This window comes from Panthera pardus, unplaced genomic scaffold (genome assembly GCF_024362965.1).
Source record: "Panthera pardus isolate Hobbes unplaced genomic scaffold, ASM2436296v1 HiC_scaffold_3, whole genome shotgun sequence".
Taxonomy (NCBI): domain Eukaryota; kingdom Metazoa; phylum Chordata; class Mammalia; order Carnivora; family Felidae; genus Panthera; species Panthera pardus.
The window spans coordinates 18416889-18436322 of record NW_026526876.1 but is presented as its reverse complement, the minus strand read 5'-3'; the positions used below and the strand labels follow the sequence as shown (position 1 = coordinate 18436322).

The window sequence follows — 19434 nt, the reverse complement described above, 5'->3', positions numbered from 1 at the left end:
AGGGCTTGATCCCACAACCCTTAGATCATGACCTGAACTGAAGTCGAGTCGGATGCAGGGTACCTGGGTGGCTTAGTTGGCTGAGCATGTGGCGGCTGATTTCAGCTCAGGTATGATCGTGGGACTGAGCCCTGCATCAGGCTCCGCGCTGAGCATGGAGCTTGCTTAAGACTATCTCTCCCTCTGCTCCTCTCCCCTGCTGGCTTGCTCTCTCTACAGAAAGGAAGGAAGGAAGGAAAACTGTGTCAAACATAAAAGTAATTTTTTTTAAGTTTATTTATTTGAGAGACAGAGCATGTGAGTGGGGGAGGGGTAAAGAGAGAGGGAGAGAGAATCCCAAGCAAGCTCTGAACTGTCAGCACATGGGGTTCAAACCCACAAACTGTGAGATCACGACCTGAGCTGCAATCAAGACTCAGACGCTTAACCAACTGAGCCACCCAGGAGCCCCATTCTGGGACTTATGTCTAATTCTCTTGTCTGTGCTACCACTTTAGTCTACTACGTGGATTTGGTTATAGCCGCATCCCAGCATGTTCTGACACTGGGTTAAGCTCGTCGCCTTCACCATTCTTGCTCTTAAGACTTTTCCTGGCTGTTCTTGGGCTCTTATTCTTTCATACGAATTCTAAGATTCTACTTCCCAACAGAAGTCTTTTGGGATTTCAACTGGAACTTCATTTATATTACCTGTGAGGAGAACTGACAGTTTTATACTTCTCACTCACTTTTGGTACCTGCTCAGAGCTTGTTTTCTTTCAATGAGATACCAGTTTTCTTCAAATCGGTAGTCCTCCTCCCTGGCTATACATCAAAAGCACATGAGAAGCTTTAAAAAAAAAAATGTCTCTTGTTAACGGCCTGTAACATTTACTTCTAGGTATTTTATAAGTTTCATTTTTGCAAACTAAATATTTTTTCATTTCCACTCCTAGGTATTCATGGTAATGTGGAGAAAAGCTAGGCTTTTTAAAGTATTTCCCTTTCATTCAGCCACTTTGCCAGGTTTCCTTACGAACTCTAATAGATTTCCAGTAGAGTCTGGGGTTTTCTAGACAGACATCTGTTGATATTTCTACCTGCTGGTATCTTGTCTTTTGTTCCCCTTGTCCCTGTGGGTTTATATATATTTTTGTCCTCTTACTGTCATTTGGTAGACATCAGACAGAAGTACTTGGGTCCCACCGTTCTTATGAGGAAAGTCTACATGTAGCCATTTGTAGCCTCACAAATTATGCTTTGGGTGACTTTATCCATGTTGATTAATGCAGATTTGCTGTGTCATTTTCAACTGCTCTAGCCTATTCCACTGTGTGACTAAGCCTATTTATCCCATACCCTAAGGAGGAAGAAAGAGTTCATTATGCGGGAGTTGCGGCAAACATCCCTGTATGGCCTCGTACACGTACATCCTTGTACACATGACAACTTGTCTACCTAGACGTGGAATTACTGACTCACAGAGCACCAGTACCCTCTCGCTATAGGTATCACCTCGTCTCTCTTCAAAGCAGCCATACCAGTTCATCTTCCTGACATCACGCGTTCCCCTTTCCCCACATCCTGGCCCGCAGTGATTGTACAGATGCTGTACGTTTTTGCCAGTGTGACAGGCATAAAGCGACAGCTCATCTCCTTCGCATTTCTCTGATTCCTAAGGGAGGTTGAGCGAGTCTTTATACCTTCGTTAGATACCCTGGTTTCCTCTTTTTTGTGAAATTCACATTTTTTGCTCTGCAGTTGTCTGCCTTTTACAGATTTACCTGTAGGACTTCTCTGTGTATTCAGTCAATTATGTATATTGCAAATCTCTTCCCCGACAATGGATCATTTTTTTCACTTTGTTAGTGGTATCTCTCGTTATATGGAAATTTTTTGTTTGAATTGAGTCAAACAGATCACATCTTCCTTCATAGTCTCCACTTTTAAAATCTTGACATGCTCTTCCCTTTGTCAAAGAAACAAAGATATTTTCCCCCAATTTTACAGCTTTTTTTTGAATTCTTTAATCCACCCATAACTTATATGTGTATGGTAGAGGAAATAAGTATCTGATCTTATCTTTTTCCAGCACCAGTCATTCAACAGTTCATCCTTCTCCTGTTGATTTATAATGCCACCTCTCATACATCAAGCTCACTTATGGACTTGGATCTATTTCTAGGCTCTGTGCAAAACATGTACAACCCGTAAAACGAAACAAAACAACTGAGAACAAAAACAAAGAACTTTCAACAATATGGGAAAATGCTTGTGTAACGATGCTAATTAAAGCAGGATTGATCTTGACTATGCAAAATAACGGGCACACAAAAGACTGCGCATATAAATGGAAAGGTCTAACCCAGCTGTTGCAAGCTGTCTATTCACCAGTATACCATTCCCTCCCCCCCCCCCCCCCCCGCTATACCTTCTAACCCCAGGAGCACCCCTGTAGCTTCCACAAGCTCTACCTGGGTTCAAAAATAAGCTACATGAAACTGGAGAGCGGGGGGTTTGGATGAAAAGGGTCCAGGCTGCCCAGGACCTACCTGGAGTTTTGCGACTTCCTTTCTGATCAGAAAACTGACTTGGTCCCTGTCATTCCTGGAGTAATAGAGACGGCAGCAGGAAGGCTTCCCGTCCCTGCCAGCCCGGCCGGACTCTTGGTAGTACCCAGCCATAGACTTGGCAATATTCCAGTGGGCAACAAACCTGTAGGATCCAAAGGGATGAACGGCATGAGCTGTGGCAGAAGAGACGAGGGGAAGAGGTCTCCACAGTGACCAGGAGCAGGGAGGCTAGCAGCTTCCAAGTAAATGTGGCCAAGACCCCTGCACCCCATCAGCAGGCCTCCCGGCCGTGGAACGGCTCAGGTTAGAGGCCACAGCAGAGTTAAGGGGGGCAATTCCAGCACATGAGAAACCAAAAACACTCACAGAGGCCCAGAGGCAAAAGCACTGGGCTTAAAGCAACAAGAGTAGGCCACTAATGAACTGCCCAACCTCGAGTAATCTTTTAACCTCTTTGAAGAGAGAAAGGGATAACATTATTAAACACCTACTATGAGCCAGTTTATCTATTTGTCTCGTTTAATTTTACAGTTGCTATAAGGTGAGGTAACCCTGTTTTATAGACAATGAACTTGAGATTCAGGAAAATGTATACAAGGTGAAATAGCAAGGGGACAGCAGGGGTTAAGATTTGGGCCTACGGGTGTCTGACTTCAAAGTTGGCCCCCAACAAGCCACCGCAGCCCCAGCGTCCAAACTCAGATTCCAAAGCCTGTGTTCTCTCAAATGTAAGCGCACAGACTCATTCCTCCACTGACCAACTCAGAGTCCCTGTGAGTCTTAATGAGATCATGTATATGCCCAAGTGCTCTGTACATCATACAAAGCATTATTGTTGGTGTTAATGACAGCAGACGGCTTTAGGCTGTAGCGCAAAATGTCTCTGGAAGATGGGGGGGGGCTAGAGATAAAGACTTCCCAAGAGTTGCCAGGGTGGTACTAGAAGGCTGGGTGGGGTGAGCCCCACCCATCTCTTCTAGACTGTCAAAAAGCAGTAACAAGGAAGGCTGGGAATAAGACACTGACTTTGATATCCCACAGGGAGCAGCTTAAGACAGTTCATTCCACCCCCTCACAGGGACCATGTGCCAGATGCACATGCTGCGTTACGGATGGGCCTGATGGCCTGTGTGCTGCCCTCTCCTGGGGGATGACAGAACCCTGCGATGCAGTCACCTGGGAGTAGGCTGCACAGCACCTGTCACCATGTGGGCTGTGCACCAGGCACTCTCTCCTGGGGCCCTAGAAGGAGCCTATGGACTTGCTCCTTGAGGCACAGCACCAGGCAACCCACCAGAGCCAGGGCCTGGACTGGGAAAGAAAGGCAAGAACCATCACTCACCTGACATTGGCTTTATCCACTCCCATTCCAAAACTAATGGTTGCAACAATGACAGGAACCTTCTCCTCCATCCAGTCGTTCTGCACCAATGTTCTCTCAGAAGGCTTCAGCCCTGTAAATGAGGGCAAGGTGTCAGAGGGAACCCACACCTTCCTTGGGATCTACCTTGGGCTTGACCCTGCCCTGGGTGCTGCACACACACCTTCAGTCCATCACTTACCAGCTGTGTGGCACACAGCGCTCAGTAAGTGTTAAGCCAAGATTCAAACCTCAGTCCACTGGCCTTTAAAACCTGTGCTCTCTCTACAACACCAATACCTAGACTTAGAAAAACTCATCACTTGCTGCTGGGAGGGCTCAGGGTGAGAAAAGGACTTCAGGAGTCACAGTCCTCATTTTAGATCTTATTTGTGTCTAGACTCCTTTTTGTGGACGTAAGTGAATTGCTTTAGCTCTGTCTGGGTATCTGGAAAAAGATGACGGGCCATCGGATTATCCAGGATCTTTAAAGAACAAGAGACCCACTGAGGGGCCTCTGAGAGGGAAGAGGAGCACACGGCCCAGGCGCCCCTTACCTGCGTGGTATGCCTTGGCATTCACGCCCCTGTAACTGAGCTCCGTTGCCAGCTGCTCGCAAGCCTCTCTGGTCCTGCAGTAGACAATGCCGCAGCCAGAGAGTGACTGGATGAGGAGACATGGGAAGACAGTGAGCATTGAGAAGAAAGAACAATCTGCCCATTATATTGTGGACTGCTTTAAAAGAAGCTTTTGCTCTGGAGTGCCTGGGTGACTCAGTTGGTTAAGCATCTGACTCCTGATTTCAGCTCAGGTCATGATCTCACAGTTCGTGAGTTCGAGCCCCTCAGAGCCTGCTTCACAGAGACTGCCTGGGATTCTCTTTCTCCCCCCCTCTCTCTGTCCTTCCCCTTCTCTCTCTCTCTCTCAAAAATAAATAAACATTAAAAAAAGAAGAAGAAGAAGGTTTCCCTCCTTCTCATGTCAGTCTCACAGGCTCCTCTGAGGCAGGCCACCAGCAGGGCTCTGCCACTTTGTAATCAAGCAGCTCAAAACCATAACCCATCTAACTCCTCTGCTTCTTGTCCTGAAGCCTTGGATAGGTCTGCAAAGGCCTCACTCAGGGTTGGCTGCTCACCTCCCACAGGAGAATGTCAGGACAAGGGGACTCCATTAAGAGGAATAATGCCAGGAAACCAAAGGAACAACTCTCAGAGTGCAAGTTTTAAGAGGCGGCAGCTAGTTCTGGCTAAAGCAGCGAGAAAAAGCAAAGGTCCTAGAAAACCAACATCCACCTCTACACTGCAAGATACCAGCTCGCTGCTCTCGAGGCATCTTGGCCCCCCTCTCGCCCCCGCCCCCCCGCCCTCAGGGCCCTCACCCCTTTAGCAGTCTTCTGTCCAAGAGCCTTAAGACAGAAGTCCTTCAGGTTTCCATAGGGATCAGAAAGCAGTTCTTTGAACTGCACATCATAGAAGAGGTTGGCCCGAAAGCAGGGAGTCTTGAAAGTGGCAACCGGTTGCTTCAGGTGCAGGGCAGCAAACACATCCTCTTGGACCTGCGGGGTGGCTGTGGCAGTCAGAGCCACACACGGGGCATGTGCCAGGCGGGAACGGAGGGTACCCAGACGCAAGTAGTCAGGACGGAAGTCATGCCCCCACTGGGAAACGCAATGAGCTTCATCCACCACCAGGTAGGAGAGCAGGTGGCGGGACAGCAGTGAGTTCAGGGTAGGCTGGAAGGAGGCCGAAGCCGCCATCTCCGGTGTGATGTACAGAAGTTTGGTCTGTGGCTTTTCTTGCTCCAGGTCCGAGAGCAGCTCCTTCTTTTCCTGTGCTGAGAGCTTTGAGTTCAGAGAACTCACTCGTACCTTCAGGGCCAGCAAGTGGTCCACCTGGTCCTGAGGGAAGAAGGGAAACAGGCCACAGAGCGGAGGACACAGTGGTAAATGTCATCTTAACTCGCTGGGCATCTCCCAGCCATAAATGCCCTCCCCCCAACCTCCAAGGTCTTCTCTCTGCATACAAAAAGTTCAGAGGGTGAAGTGGGTGACAGCACAGGCTCTGGAGACAGACAGACCTGGCTCACTTAATCGCCACATGCTCTTTGACTGGCTCTTAGCCTCTGAGACTCAGTTCTCTCTCTCTCTCCCCCCATCCCTCCCTCTTGTAAAACTGGTAACTATCTAATAGGATAGTTGTTAGCATTAAGTGAAATTTTACACTGCAGAGGTGAAGTGAATGCACCTAAGGCACTCAGCACAAAGCCTGAGACCTCGTGAAACTCAGGAAGCACTGAAGCACTGTTATTCCGTTTCTCTTCATGGTGGATGACTCTTAACCACATAGCCACACTTCCTCATTTCTGATTCTATCAGCCCATCTGCAAGCCTTAAATATAGCCAGAGGGGCAGAGCAGATGCTGACAACATCCCAATCAGTTTATATCATTTTAGCTCTCTGCCCGTCTGCATCTTCTATCCTGTCAAGAGTGCCCATGTGTGTACATGACACAGTGTCTATGTGTATACAGATAACATCTCCACACTCCTCTGGGTGAAAGGTAACAAAGGAGAGACTCTGGGACATCAAAATACAGAAAACTCATTCATAACCTGCCAGAGTGATATGCACTAGTGGCGATGATGACACATTTGGACAATTCAGAAACCCGATATAGAAAGGGAAATAGGCAAATCAAAGGAAATAAAAGGCAAAAGACCAAACAAATGAGACATGACATTCCCAGCTGGAAAACAAAACAAAACAAAAACCAAAGCCAAACAAACAAAAAGGCCCACCTTCCCCTAAACTTTTTGGGTTACTATCTTCATCCCCCTAAGGCTCACCTGAATCAAAGCAATGAGTGGAGAGATTACAATGGTGATGCCTTTGGCCAACACAGCAGGAAGCTGATAGCAGAGGGATTTTCCTGCCCCTGTGGGCATGCACACAAACACATCCTTGTCACCTGAAAAAACACAAGATAATGATATCTAAATGCTTCCTGCCTTTTATCTTTTTCCTTGTCAAGGCTGCTGAAAACTAAATGAGACTGTAGGGAAAGCGCCTAGCAGATAGGGAAAGCGCCTAGCAGAGTGGCACATGTAAAGGTAATAATGCTAATTTCCTTCCCATCCTTCTTGTGCTAAGGGCAGAGATCCAGAGAGATTTGGAAATGGGCACAAACCATTTCTAGTAACGGCAATGACAACCATAATGGTGAAAAGTCTGAGTCTGTTGGGATATGGATGATTGAATTAAACAGCCATGAAAGTTGAATACTTCTAGATGGAGTGGGTATGCCTGTGGAGACATGGAAGCCACATCACTTAGAAGACTTTTGCATAGGGACGCCTGGGTGGCTCAGTCAGTTAAGCGTCCAACTTTGGCTCAGGTCACAGTTTGTAGGTTCGAGCCCCGCATCAGGCTCTGTACTGACAGCTCAGAGCCTGGAACCTGCTTCAGATTCTGTGTCTCCCTCTTTCTCTGCCCCTCCCCCACTGGCTCTCTCTCTCTCTCAAAAATAAATAAAACATTTTTAAAAATTAAAAAAAGACTTGTTTATAAACGTTACAATGTAATTAATGTTACATTGTTACTACCCTCTTGATAACTTCCATTGTCAATATGTATCAAATTTATAATATTATTACTCCTTCCTTCCCTATTTGGGACGGAGACCACTCAATCTTCAACAAAGGGCTTAGAAGGTCAAAGACTGGATTAGGCCATTCCTGCCACTCCCACTACTGCCTACACACAAACGAACATGAACTGAAATCTATGAACTGCTTTCAAAGACAATCTGCAGCTCTAGCTATGAAATGTAAGAACCAGAACAGCTGGGTGATTCTACCAATAAAACCGCAAGTTTTAAGTGACAAATCTACAAGATTTCCAGCAATAATTATGGACCAAGAGTGGGGAGGTAGGAAGGGTCAGAAAGAGTGTTGGTACCCTCCATGGCAATGCTACAGTATAGCCAGCACAAATGTAAACACAGGTAGTTTTAGCAATGTTACCTTTCACTACAGCCATGGTCGCACTCTCCTGTAATGGTGTCTTAAAAGAGTCAAACCCAAAGACCTTCTTCAACGTGCTCCGGACTCGACGTTCAGGGTCAAAAGAAGGGTGGGTGCTCATCTTAGCGACAGACAGTGGCCAAAAGTTAAGGCATATGGTTGCGATGAAAACCTCCTGTTCTGCTTTTAAAATACTGCTTATTTTTCTCTAAGTAGAATTTGCTTTATTACTCTCAAGCAGTATATTATTTCCAAGTAACATAGCTCCAGGTGAACACCCTCAAGCAACATATTCCTGGGCAATTAACATGTCCACTTCTATGCTGAGGAAAATAAAAAACATTGAACTATGCCATGCCGCGGTATGGCACGGAGCTAGAAATCAGATCACGAGAAGAAACACAAATGTCTTTGGAATCCTTTGGAGAAGATGGAATTGTTTTTCTAAGATCCACCTTCTGCTCCTTTTATAAGTGCTGCTATCACGGCCATTCTACCCCGACCCCTTCTTCCCACCTCCTGGAGGAGAGCTCATCGCTTTTCTTCCTCTAAACCCCCGTTAGCTCTTTTCTCCCTTCCCCAGCCGAACCCTCCCTCTCTTCACCCCAAGATATCAGAGCTGGCGGTGGGCCACCCCGGAGCGAAGGACTCTTGCCGGGCCGCTGTTGCCCGCTGGTCGGGAACTACTCGAAGACCCCCATATACCACCCCAAACTCTGAGAAGCCAAAAGGCTGGGGATTCAGTGTCAGCTAAAACCCACACAACCTTACATCCGTCGCGCAGTGATGATGTCACGGCAGCCTGGCGGGAGGGGCGGGGCCAGGCCCAGAAACGGCCGTTTTGATTGGTTTCTGGTCAGGAACCGGCGCGGGTTCTCCTGGGATAGGGAAAAGTCGCCTTTCCGCACGGAAGTCGGCTTCTTTGAGTCATAAGACTGAGGCGCGCCGGGAGTAAGATGGCGGGGAAGAAGAATGTTCTGTCGTCTCTGGCAGTTTACGCGGAAGATTCAGAGCCCGAGTCCGACGGCGAGGCTGGCGTCGAAACAGCGGGCAGCGCGGCTGGTGAGGCCTGAGTAGGGAGCTGGAAGGGGAGAATCAGGTGTCTTGCTCGGAAAGCTGCTCACCTAGCAGGGCGGGAGGGAAAGAGATGGTCATTGTGCCCCAGGTATCGGGCCCCGGAGCCCCGAAGCGCGATCGAGACCCTGGTTGGGACAGCGTGGACGCCCTGGAGTAAGAATGGACCATCTCCTTCCGTTGATTCGGTTATTCTGCCGTAACTTAATGAAAGTCTTCTCCATGCCGGGCATCGTGTTGGGCATAGGGACGGGCGAAAGATGGAGAGGATCCAAAGCTACGGATCCACCACCTGTTCCTTCTGGGCTCGTTGTGTAATGGGGGGAGCGATGCTTTGGGGGGAGGAGGTCTTTGGGTTTGACTCTTTTAAGACACCATTACAGGAGAGTGCGACCATGGCTGTAGTGAAAGGTAACATTGCTAAAACTACCTGTGTTTACATTTGTGCTGGCTATACTGTAGCATTGCCATGGAGGGTTATAAACTTGTTAAGTTTATAACTTTGCATTAGGAATGTGCCCTAGACTCATATTGGAGCTTTTAAAAATCTGGTCTCGCTGGCGAGAGTAATTTGTAGATTTGGGGTAGAATCTGGGCATTTTGTAGCTTTTTAATACTCTTCAGTGATTCCAGTACTTTGTAGGCTGTTGAAGCCCATCAGTGATTTTGTTGCCCTACTCAGGTTGAGAATCACAACGTTAGGAAATGGGAACAGATTTCTTTGGCATCATAGAAAGGGCAGCAAGCTACCTAACATATCTAGGACTTCCTTTCCTCATCTGGAGGTTAGCTACTCTCGGTTTTGCATGCCCTCTTCCAGTCAAGAGGTTCTCTGGTGGTTTCCCAGTAATTGTAGCATTTTGTATTTTTCTTGTTGTTGCTTGTTTTGGTTTAAACATAGAAGACTTTGCTTCTCAAGTAGGTATGATTGGGAACCCCTCTCAGTGCCCCCAGTTAAAATTCCTGTTCCCGGGGCGCCTGGGTGGCGCAGTCGGTTAAGCGTCCGACTTCAGCCAGGTCACGATCTCGCGGTCCGTGAGTTCGAGCCCCGCGTCAGGCTCCGGGCTGATGGCTCGGAGCCTGGAGCCTGTTTCCCATTCTGTGTCTCCCTCTCTCTCTGCCCCTCCCCCGTTCATGCTCTGTCTCTCTCTGTCCCAAAAATAAATAAAAAACGTTGAAAAAAAAAAAAAATCCTGTTCCTAAAGGAGAACACAAAAATGACGGCAACAGAGTCTTTATCTTGTATAAGAAGACAAGTTCTGGTGCCTCGGATACAAGGTAGAGATACACATATCAAAAGAGGTTTTCCAGGGGCGCCTGGGTGGCTCAGTCGGTTAAGCGCCCGACTTCGACTCAGGTCATGATCTCATGGTACGTGGGTTCGAGCCCCGCGTCGGGCTCTGTGCTGACAGCTCAGAGCCTGGAGCCTGCTTCGGATTCTGTGTCTCCCTCTCTCTGCCCCTCCCCTGCTCATGCTCTGTCTCTTTGTCTCAAAAATAAATAAAAACATTAAAAAAAATTTTTTTTAATTAAAAAAAAAAAAAGGTTTTCCAGGCCCCTGAGTGGCTCAGTCGGTTAAGCATCTACTCTTGATTTCAGCTCAGGTCATGATATCAGGGTCATAAGCTCGAGCCCTGTGTAAGCTTAAGATTCTCTCTCCTTCTGCCCCTCCCTTGCTGTCTCTCACCCTAAAGAAAAAATAAATTAAAAAAAATTAAGATAAAGAGGTTTTTAAACAATGTGCGGTAATAGTTCAGAGAAGAGAAGCCTTCAGTTGGCATACGAGGTGGATTAGAAGCATGAGAGAAAGGCGGTGCCTGGGTGGCTCAGTTGGTTAAGGATCCAACTCTTGGTTTCAGTTCAGGTCACGATCTCATGGTTCATGAGCTTGAGCCCTGCATCAGGCTCTGCGCTGACAGCACAAAGCCTGCCTGGGGTTCTCTCCCTCTGCCCCTCCTCCACCCTGACTCTCAAAATAAATAAACTTAAAAAAAGAAAAGCATGAGAGAAAGGATTTAGTAGTTGGTTTTCTTCCATGTTCTTTTAATGACTTTATCTATTGTGCTCTTTCCGAAGGCAGTTTCTGGGCCTATTCACGGGCGATTTAGGCTCCCCTTTGATCTTCAGAGATAGTTCTGGCCATTCAAACCACTGAAAGGTTGTCTTTCATTTTTGTATGCATTTATTCATTTTTCTTTTTCCCTCTTTCAGAGGAAAAAGGTGGATTAGTATCTGAGGCCTATGGAGAGGATGACTTTTCTCGCCTTGGAGGTGATGAAGATGGTTATGAAGAAGAGGAGGATGAGAATAGCAAACAGTCGGTAAGTCAGTCTCTCCCCAAATCCAGAGTTGTTCAAAGCACCATTTCATTTGTCAGAAACTTTCTGAACTGTACCGACAGTGTTCCCATTCCATGGCCAACGTCATTTCCCCCTCTTCCCCTCCTCCCCCCCTTTTTTTGTTTGGTATCAGTTGAAAACTGAAAACGAAATTTGTTTTCATCTGGACCATTTTGTATTAACTTTTGAATTGAAATTGGGGGGAAAAGACAGTGGACTATTCTGTTTAACCCAGATATCAAAGAATGTTTCATGTTCATTTTCTTTGCTAAGATAATTTATTCCATTTGTGACAACACATTCCTCCTAACTGATTTGTTATTTATATCTGCAAAAACCTCTGTGTTATTTTTAATCTTGGTTTAAATCTTTCAGCTTATTAAAAAGATTAGGAAGGAAAACTGTTTAGCTTTTTATTTTTGGTTTGATCCTTCTGAACTTCTTTCTTGACATCTTACTTGGCACTTTTTATCAGAGTGCCTTTGGTTCTTGAGCACAAATCTTGCCTGACATTTAATATGTGCTGGCAACAAAGAAAGCTGTCTTAATTAACCGGAAAGCCTGTCGATATACTATCACCTGAACCTCATGAGCCAGAATTTAAAAGTAGAGAGAAAACAAGGGTTCAAGCGGGGGCTTAGCACAAAGATATACTAAGTGAAATCTGGATATAGAGTCTGGCTCTTTAGCAACACCGTTAATTGAAACAGTGTACTTTATTATTTGTTTGAAAGCTTTCTTATGCATTGATATGTAATTGTTAGCGTTAAAATGCTTTCTAATGAAACAAAAATGCGTTTTGTATTTGATGCTCTTTTGGAAGATATTTTCGTGCCCTTAGCCCCACCATTAATGCTGATGATTCAGAATTGACTAAAATTGTTTAGAAAAGCTTTGCAAATTGTTTTCTTTTCCTGACTTTCTTACATGCACACATACTGGCTTAACACCATAACTGTTTTCTTCAATAATTTTGCATGATGTGTTTCTGAAGTGTTGTTCCACATTGGCTTTGCTTAGAATTTTCATCATATTTACACTTTATTTCATATTCTAGTAAAGTCCTCTCATCAAATTCCAATACAGACGTTCTAAAATGTGATTGTCTTTGGCTGAGCTACTTCTCTGATTATTTGGTGTGACTGATTTCATTTTAAGGAAATCATGGAGATTGCATTTAAACCCTTGGACTCACTGGCACCTGACAGGACAATTCAGTCTCAAACTCATCAGTATAATCTGTTCGAGTCTCGCGGGTGATGTTTATGTTAACATCTGGGGCGCTATTTATGCTTGGGTTAAGGTGTAGCTCGATTGAAAAAAGCAATTTCAAATGAAACTTAATTTTTTTTCCTGGGTGTTAACTTAAAAGGCTTTTGTGCATTGGGGTGTTCTGGGAGCAGATGTGGATATAGCTCCCTAATAGGGTAGCTGATCGTTGACCTTCACTGGCATTCAGTGGAATGGTGGGCTAGCTTGTGTGAGGCCAGTGCACGCTTTGGAGAATGCCTTGTTCACATGGTGCTTTGTGTCAGGCAAGCTGTTTGGATCAGGAACAAGACTGGGGAGAACGGGTCAGTGGCAGTTCTGTGAGAGCCTGGATGGAGGCAGGGTCTGCTCAGCTGAGACCCAGGAAAGGCTGGCTGTTGCTCTTTAGTCCTTCCCTGGGTCACTTGCCCTGGTCATTTGATGCCTGTCTTCCTGCTGTTCATGTAGCTGTGAATGTTCCTGGGCTGGAGTGCCGGGGTGTAGTTATACGTGGGTCGTGGCACTCCGACCGTGAACAATGTCACGGTAGATCTGAGTCCAATGTATTTGTGTGTGTGAAAGTCAAAGAAGGAAGAAAGGTTCACGTTCCTGGTTTTAAATAATTGATACTTCATTGAAAACGCTATGCCCTTTTTATCCTGTGGGGCCTGGTCTTCTTTTCTGAAACATGACCGCCTTTTTCCATTTTTATATATGTGATTTTTAATCTCAGGCATTTTCATCGCTGTAGACTGTGGCACTGCTGGAGTAACGACTTTGAGCTGCTAATGTCCTCCCTCCCCACCCCCGGAACATCTCCTTCTCCCCTTCTCTTTCTCTAGTTCTGGGTCATAGGGCAGGGGAGGGGTTCTTGGTGGGATGGCCCAGGCTGGGTAAGTTACTCCAGCCCCTAGTTATGCATGTGAGAACCCTCAGGCCCACTCCTTTAAGCTTAATCCTCTAAATTCTTTGTCTTGTAGGAAGATGACGATTCAGAGACTGAAAAACCTGAGGCTGATGACCCAAAGGTATTTGGTGTTGGCTGTGGTGGGGTGGCTGGATGCGAACAAGGCATTGTAACATTATGTCTCAGTTCCTGTGTCTGGTCAAGGTTGGTCCCACTAACACACCCTGCAACCACGTGTAAATTTTCTGGGATGAAACTAGCTTTCTAAAGAAGCCTGGAGGTCACCATGGAATGAGGAAGTCCTGAGGCAGTTTGGATTTCCAGAAGCACAGATAGTGCCTTATCTCCAGACTAGAAAGGGGAGAGGCCTGGCTGAGTGTAGCCACCTGCCTGTGCTCTACAGCCAGGTGAGCTTGGTGGGGTCACTGTCCCTGCAGGTGGGTTAGACGTGGGAATATTTCTAGAATCAGGAAGCCCTAAGGGCTGCCCTTTGTACTCTTTAGTCATCTAGGTCAAAGTGAGGTCTCCCCAGCTGTTGGAGAAGCTGCACCTAACTCTTACTTCCTCCGGCTGGTACCCATCCACTCTTGGGTAAACAGAATGGTCTTTCAGGTGTATCCTTCTGATAGTTCCTTCCCAATAGCAGCTGAGAGTAATTAAAGACATTTCCTGTCATGCTCCCTGACCTATTGTGATGATGGTTAAGATCTCATGCCCCCGTCCCCTGCAAGTAGGCTTACTGTGCTATGCACTGGGCATCAGTATAACTGTGCTTGTTAAGAACGCGGTCTTTAGGAAACATTTCTCTTTCAAAGAGGAAGTCTTAATTCCATCACTCTAGGCCTGTGAAATACGGGCCGACTTTTGTGATTAAAAACTGCTTTGAAACCAACTGAAGCCTTCAAGGCAACGTAGTGAAACTCTAGAAAATGGTCCCAAATTGTAATCAAAATGGTAGTATGTCCAAAAATACAGTTCAAATTTGAACTGGTTCTATGTTTGGATAGAACTGTGGCGACCATTGGAATAAACCCCGTGAAAAGTTGTGGATGATGCAGATAACACATTTCATCAGGAAAGGAAGTTTGGGCATCAGCATGCAGAAAGAAGAGAATATTGAGCCCTAGGCACAGCAAATGTCACTCCTTTCTGTGCCAAGTAAGGAACCCAGGCTTAACTCACGCAAGCACTACGAGCAGGAGGGTGGACGTGTGGCCTGGATCACAGGTGGCCATACCTCTGCTTGGGCTCGCAGAAGGAAAACGGCCAGTAGTAGCAGGAATCTTCTGTCTTAGTAGTCGGGAGTGTGTGGGCCTTAGAGCCCACGCGTGAAGTGAACCCGAGGAGCTGCCAGGTGCTGGGGCTTCAGTGTGAAGGGAACGGAGGCAAAAGGCTCAAAGGCCTCCTGGGGAAGTTGGCTGGAGAGAAAGGTGCAGGTACTTTACTGTCAGCCCTTCTGGAAAAAACAGCAAATCTCCTGGGAATGAGGAAGAACAGCCAGGGCTGGGGGTGAGGGGGACAGAATTGGGAAGTTTGTTGATGTGTCTTCTGCTCAGTCTTTCTTGGAACCACATGAGGGTTGGAAAGACACGTTTATACTTAACCCCTTGACTGATGTGCTTTATTGTATTTCATTCAGTCATTTGAACTTTTAGTCTGGTTGTAGAATGAAAAGCTTTCTGAGACAGTTTTTGTTCTTAGGGAGCCCTTGGAGAACAGGACAGAACCTACTCTCACAGTAACTTGACATAGTTCTTTTGGAGGCTGAGTGTGGAAGGGGTCAGACAGAGCTCTCCCGCTCAGAGATCCTCAAGTCCAAAAATCATGAGTGTTAGTGGCATCTCCAAGGACTAGAAACAGTCCCCAGCATGAGTCTTCTGTGCTCCCATGCCTTAGTCCTGGCATTGGCTTCCTCTCTTGCCCTGAACTGGCATCAGACTATCTTGAGGTAGTGGCCTAGACCTCAAACGCCTCCCAACCCTCCCTCTACTCCGGATCTTTTCTGGCGCATTTAATTGGCTTTTAACAATGTTTTTATCTTCCACATCTTGAATTTTGAATATTTCTGCCTTCGGTATGTGAAATTTCTAACAATAAGAATATGTCACCAAGATGGATTAGGGGTGTCATTTATTTTGGTTGTGAATGGATTGATGTCATAACTGTCTTTTCCACCAGATGGCACTCCTTCCTGCCTTGGCCTTTTTTTTTCTTTTTTCTTTTTTATTTATTTTGAGAGAGAGAGTGCAAGCGAGGGGGGCGGGGGCAAAGGGAGAAGGGGAGAGAGAATCCCAAGCAGATTCTGCACTCTCAGTGCGGAGCCCGACAAGGCCTTAACTATGAACTGTGAGGTCATAACCTGAGCTGAAATCAAGATTCAGATGCTTAACCGACTGAGCCACCAGGCACCCCAACTGCCTTGGCTTTTTAAAATCTGCTTTTGATTTTTTACTACAGCAGTTCTCAAAACATTTTGGTGCCTTTACACAATTAAAAGCTGAGGATCCCAAAGAGTATCACTTCATTTAAAATTGAGAAACATTTGGGGTGCCTGGGTGGCTCATTCGGTTAAGCGTCTGACTTCGGCTCAGGTCATGATCTCGTGGTCCATGAGTTCGAGCCCTACGTCAGGCTCTGTGACAACAGCTTGGAACCTGGATGGTGCTTTGGATTCTGTGTCTGCCCCTGTTTCTGCCCCTGCCTCACTCGTGCTCTCTCTCTCTCTCAAAAATAACATTTTTTTTTAACTTGAGAAAATTTTTAAGTATTTTTTAATGTTTATTTTTGAGAGATTAAATAACATTAAATTGTTTTTAATTGAGAAAATTTTTAAATATTTTTTTAATGTTTATTTTATTTAATTTTTTTTTTAATTTTTTTTTAACGTTTATTTATTTTTGAGACAGAGAGAGACAGAGCATGAACGGGGGAGGGTCAGAGAGAGGGAGACACAGAATCTGAAACAGGCTCCAGGCTCTGAGCTGTCAGCACAGAGCCCGACGCAGGGCTCGAACTCACGGACCGCGAGATCACGACCCGAGCTGAAGTCGGCCGCTTAACCGACTGAGCCACCCAGGCGCCCCTTTAATGTTTATTTTTGAGAGAGACAGAGACAGAGCGTGAGTGAGACAGGGGCAGAGAGAGAGGCAGACACAGAATCCAAAGCAGCATCCAGGCTCCGAGCTGTCAGCACAGAGCCTGATGCGGGGCTTGAACTCACAGACCGCGAGATCATGACCTGAGCCGAAGTGGGACACTTAACCAACTGAGCCATCCAGGCGCCCCTTAAATATTTTTTTGAGGTTTATTTATTTATTTTGAGAGACATAGAGTGAGCGGGGAAGGGACAGAGAGGAAGAGAGAGAATCCCAAGCAGGTTCCACACTGTCAGCACAGAGCCGGATGTGGGGCTCGAACTCACAAATTGTGAGATCGTGACTTGAGCCAAAACCAAGTTGGACACTTAACTGAGCCACCCAGGTGCCCCAGATATTTATTATTTTAAAATAATTAAATCCATTACATGTTAATATAAGTCACATTTTAACAAAAAATATTGCTGAAACCAAAGAAACAAACTAAAAACACAAAGACAGGCATTGGGTCTCCTAAAGGTCTAACATCCAGTTTAACGGACAGCCAGCTAGGTTCTCTTAAGTGCTTCTGCATTCAGTCTATTGCAGTGTGTTGTTTTGGTTGAAGTAGTTGAAGAAAATCTGGCTTCACACACAGGGCATTAGAAAGAGGACAAGTATCTTAATAGCCCTTTAGGTGATTGTGAATCTTCTTCTTTGATACTAGATCAGAACTCAACAGGCAGTGGTTTCCTAAAAATTAGTTGCACTGTAGGATGTGAACCCTTCTCAGTGAACTTTCTGTCGTCTGCTTCATTAACCTCCACGGGTCTGCCTTGCACTCTCAGTGGCTCTTTTAGCCACACTGGTATTGCATCCTCTGGCACTGGTGACATGGAAAATGTTGGTTCACTGAGATCTACAGTGATGCATTTTGTCTTATAATATCCAAAAAATTATATTTGTTAATGACATTACCTATCTCATCAGACAAGCCATTAAGTTGGAAAGCTGTCTGCTCCCAGTGGGGATGTATACATTTTCTAAGATGCTAGTTTTTACTTGAGATCTTGAATTGCTTCATTTTTTTAGGAACCGTCTGCCAGTTACTCAAATCTGACTAAGCACCGTCATTCTTTCAAGTAAAAATGGCATTCTGTGAAGAAAGCAACTAGATCAGCTTGTAACTCCCTCACTTAAGTGCTTTTCCTTGGGGTAACCATTGGACCTCAGTGAGCAGCAGAGGTGTTTATGTGACCTCTCATGTCATCACACAAAATGCAAAAAAATAATAATAATTAAATTTGTACTCAAAGGTCAAGACTTAATAAGGCGAATCATTTTTACTGCTTCCCCAAGGCTATATGTATATATATATATATATTTTAAACTGTATTTATTTTGAGAGAGAGGGAGAGAACCAGCGGGGAGGGGGCAGAGAGAGGGGACAGAGAATCCGAGGCGGGCTCTGCCCTGACAGCACGGAGCCCGATGTGGGGCTTGAACTCAGGAACCGTGAGGTCATGACCTGAGCCGAAGTCAGAGGCTTAACCGACTAAGCCACCCAGGCACCCCAGCACCAATGATATTTTTAAGTGAAATTGGCTTTTTTGGTAACTGAGAGTGTCCCTACGGCCAAAACTCAGTGCAGCTGCCTTGATTTGTTCTAAAAGGCCAGCAGTTGCCCCCCATTGCTCCTGCCAGCGTAGAACAGTGAAAAAGGCAAGTGATGTCTTAGTACTAGGAAAGTAGTTTTGACCTTACAGACCTCCAGGGGTCCACAGATCAACTTTGAGAACCACTCTTCTTCAGAAGCCAGAATTTTGGGTCAGTCATACTAAGTAGTTGTTTGGTGACTATTTCCACTGCTCTGTAAGTGTCCAGTGAGCTGTCAGCCCTGCGGGACCTTGAGCTGCCGTGAGGGGGGTAGCGTATCCAGAGTAAGACAAGACAGCCCCTCTGGGGTGGAAGTTAAGGTTCTGGAGTCATAGACCTGAATCTGAATTCCAGCTCTCCTTGGAGAAGTCCCTTAACCTCAGAGTTTGCCACCTGGGAAATAGGCTTTTTTTTTTTTTAACATCTATTTTTTGAGAGAGAGAGAGTGTGAGGGAGGGGCAGAGAGAGGAGACAGAGAATCCGAAACAGGCTCTGCACGGTCTGCGCAGAGCCCAACACGGGGCTTGAACTCACAAACTGTGAGAGCGTGGCCTGAGCCGAAATCGAGGGTCAGTCGCTTAACCAACTGAGCCACGCAGGCGCCCCAGAAACAGGCATCTTAAGAAAATCTGCCTCATTCATTTTACGTGAGTTAACTGAGTAAACCTGAGTTGGTAATTAGCTTAATAGTGTCCATGTTCAGGAGCGTTCGTTGCAGTGACCTATGCTTGCTTCCCAGGCTGGTCACCCTGTCATTGGGCTTGTGTGGGAATATCGAATTCCACATTTAGAAACTGGAATGCACTCAGAGGAGAGCAATCATGAAGGTGAGGGGACTGGAAACCACATCACATGAAAGGTTTAGGAGCTGGGAGAGGCAACCAGGGAGGAGCCTGCATTGTTATCTGTTGTTTGGAGGTCTGCTAGAGGGAGGGGAGGTGGAAGCCACGTGCTGAACTTGAAGCAACATACAGAAGAATTACAGGGACCGCGTTTGTCTTCACATAACGAAGAACTTTTTGTCATCTCTGACCAAACGTGGGCTAAGCTGCTTTTTAAGGTAGTGAGCTCCCTGTTTCTGGACCTTTTTCAAGACAAATTTTAAGAAAGCATTTGTCAAGAACGTCCTAAAGAAATTTGGGGGTTGGGGATTAGACTAACCCCCCAATCAGTTTCCTGGCTTGAGTATTACGGATAAGCCAA

The 19434-nt window shown here is 46.0% G+C and overlaps 2 protein-coding genes across 4 annotated transcripts in view; one reads left to right on the top strand and one right to left on the bottom strand.

Annotated features, from left to right (window-relative positions):
• The window catches only part of RECQL5 (RecQ like helicase 5), a 35370-nt gene extending 26637 nt beyond the window's left edge, over positions 1-8733 (bottom strand). Inside the window, exons 1-7 of the mRNA XM_053893040.1 lie at positions 8548-8733; positions 7934-8068; positions 6758-6879; positions 5291-5809; positions 4470-4575; positions 3895-4006; positions 2532-2694 (exon numbers count right to left, since the gene is read on the bottom strand). Coding sequence (XP_053749015.1) covers positions 2532-2694; positions 3895-4006; positions 4470-4575; positions 5291-5809; positions 6758-6879; positions 7934-8054 — 1143 coding nt within the window. The 5' untranslated portion in view covers positions 8055-8068; positions 8548-8733. The remainder of the gene's footprint in view (positions 1-2531; positions 2695-3894; positions 4007-4469; positions 4576-5290; positions 5810-6757; positions 6880-7933; positions 8069-8547) is intronic.
• Positions 8734-8843: 110 nt separating this feature from the next.
• SAP30BP (SAP30 binding protein) overlaps positions 8844-19434 on the top strand; it is a 37833-nt gene continuing 27242 nt past the window's right edge. Inside the window, exons 1-3 of one of the 3 annotated variants that reach the window (XM_019466204.2) lie at positions 8844-8995; positions 11219-11328; positions 13575-13622. In XM_019466204.2, the coding sequence (XP_019321749.1) occupies positions 8890-8995; positions 11219-11328; positions 13575-13622 (264 nt within the window). In that variant the 5' untranslated portion in view covers positions 8844-8889. The remainder of the gene's footprint in view (positions 8996-11218; positions 11329-13574; positions 13623-19434) is intronic. The other 2 variants (XM_019466205.2, XM_019466206.2) reach the window with 2 other exon arrangements.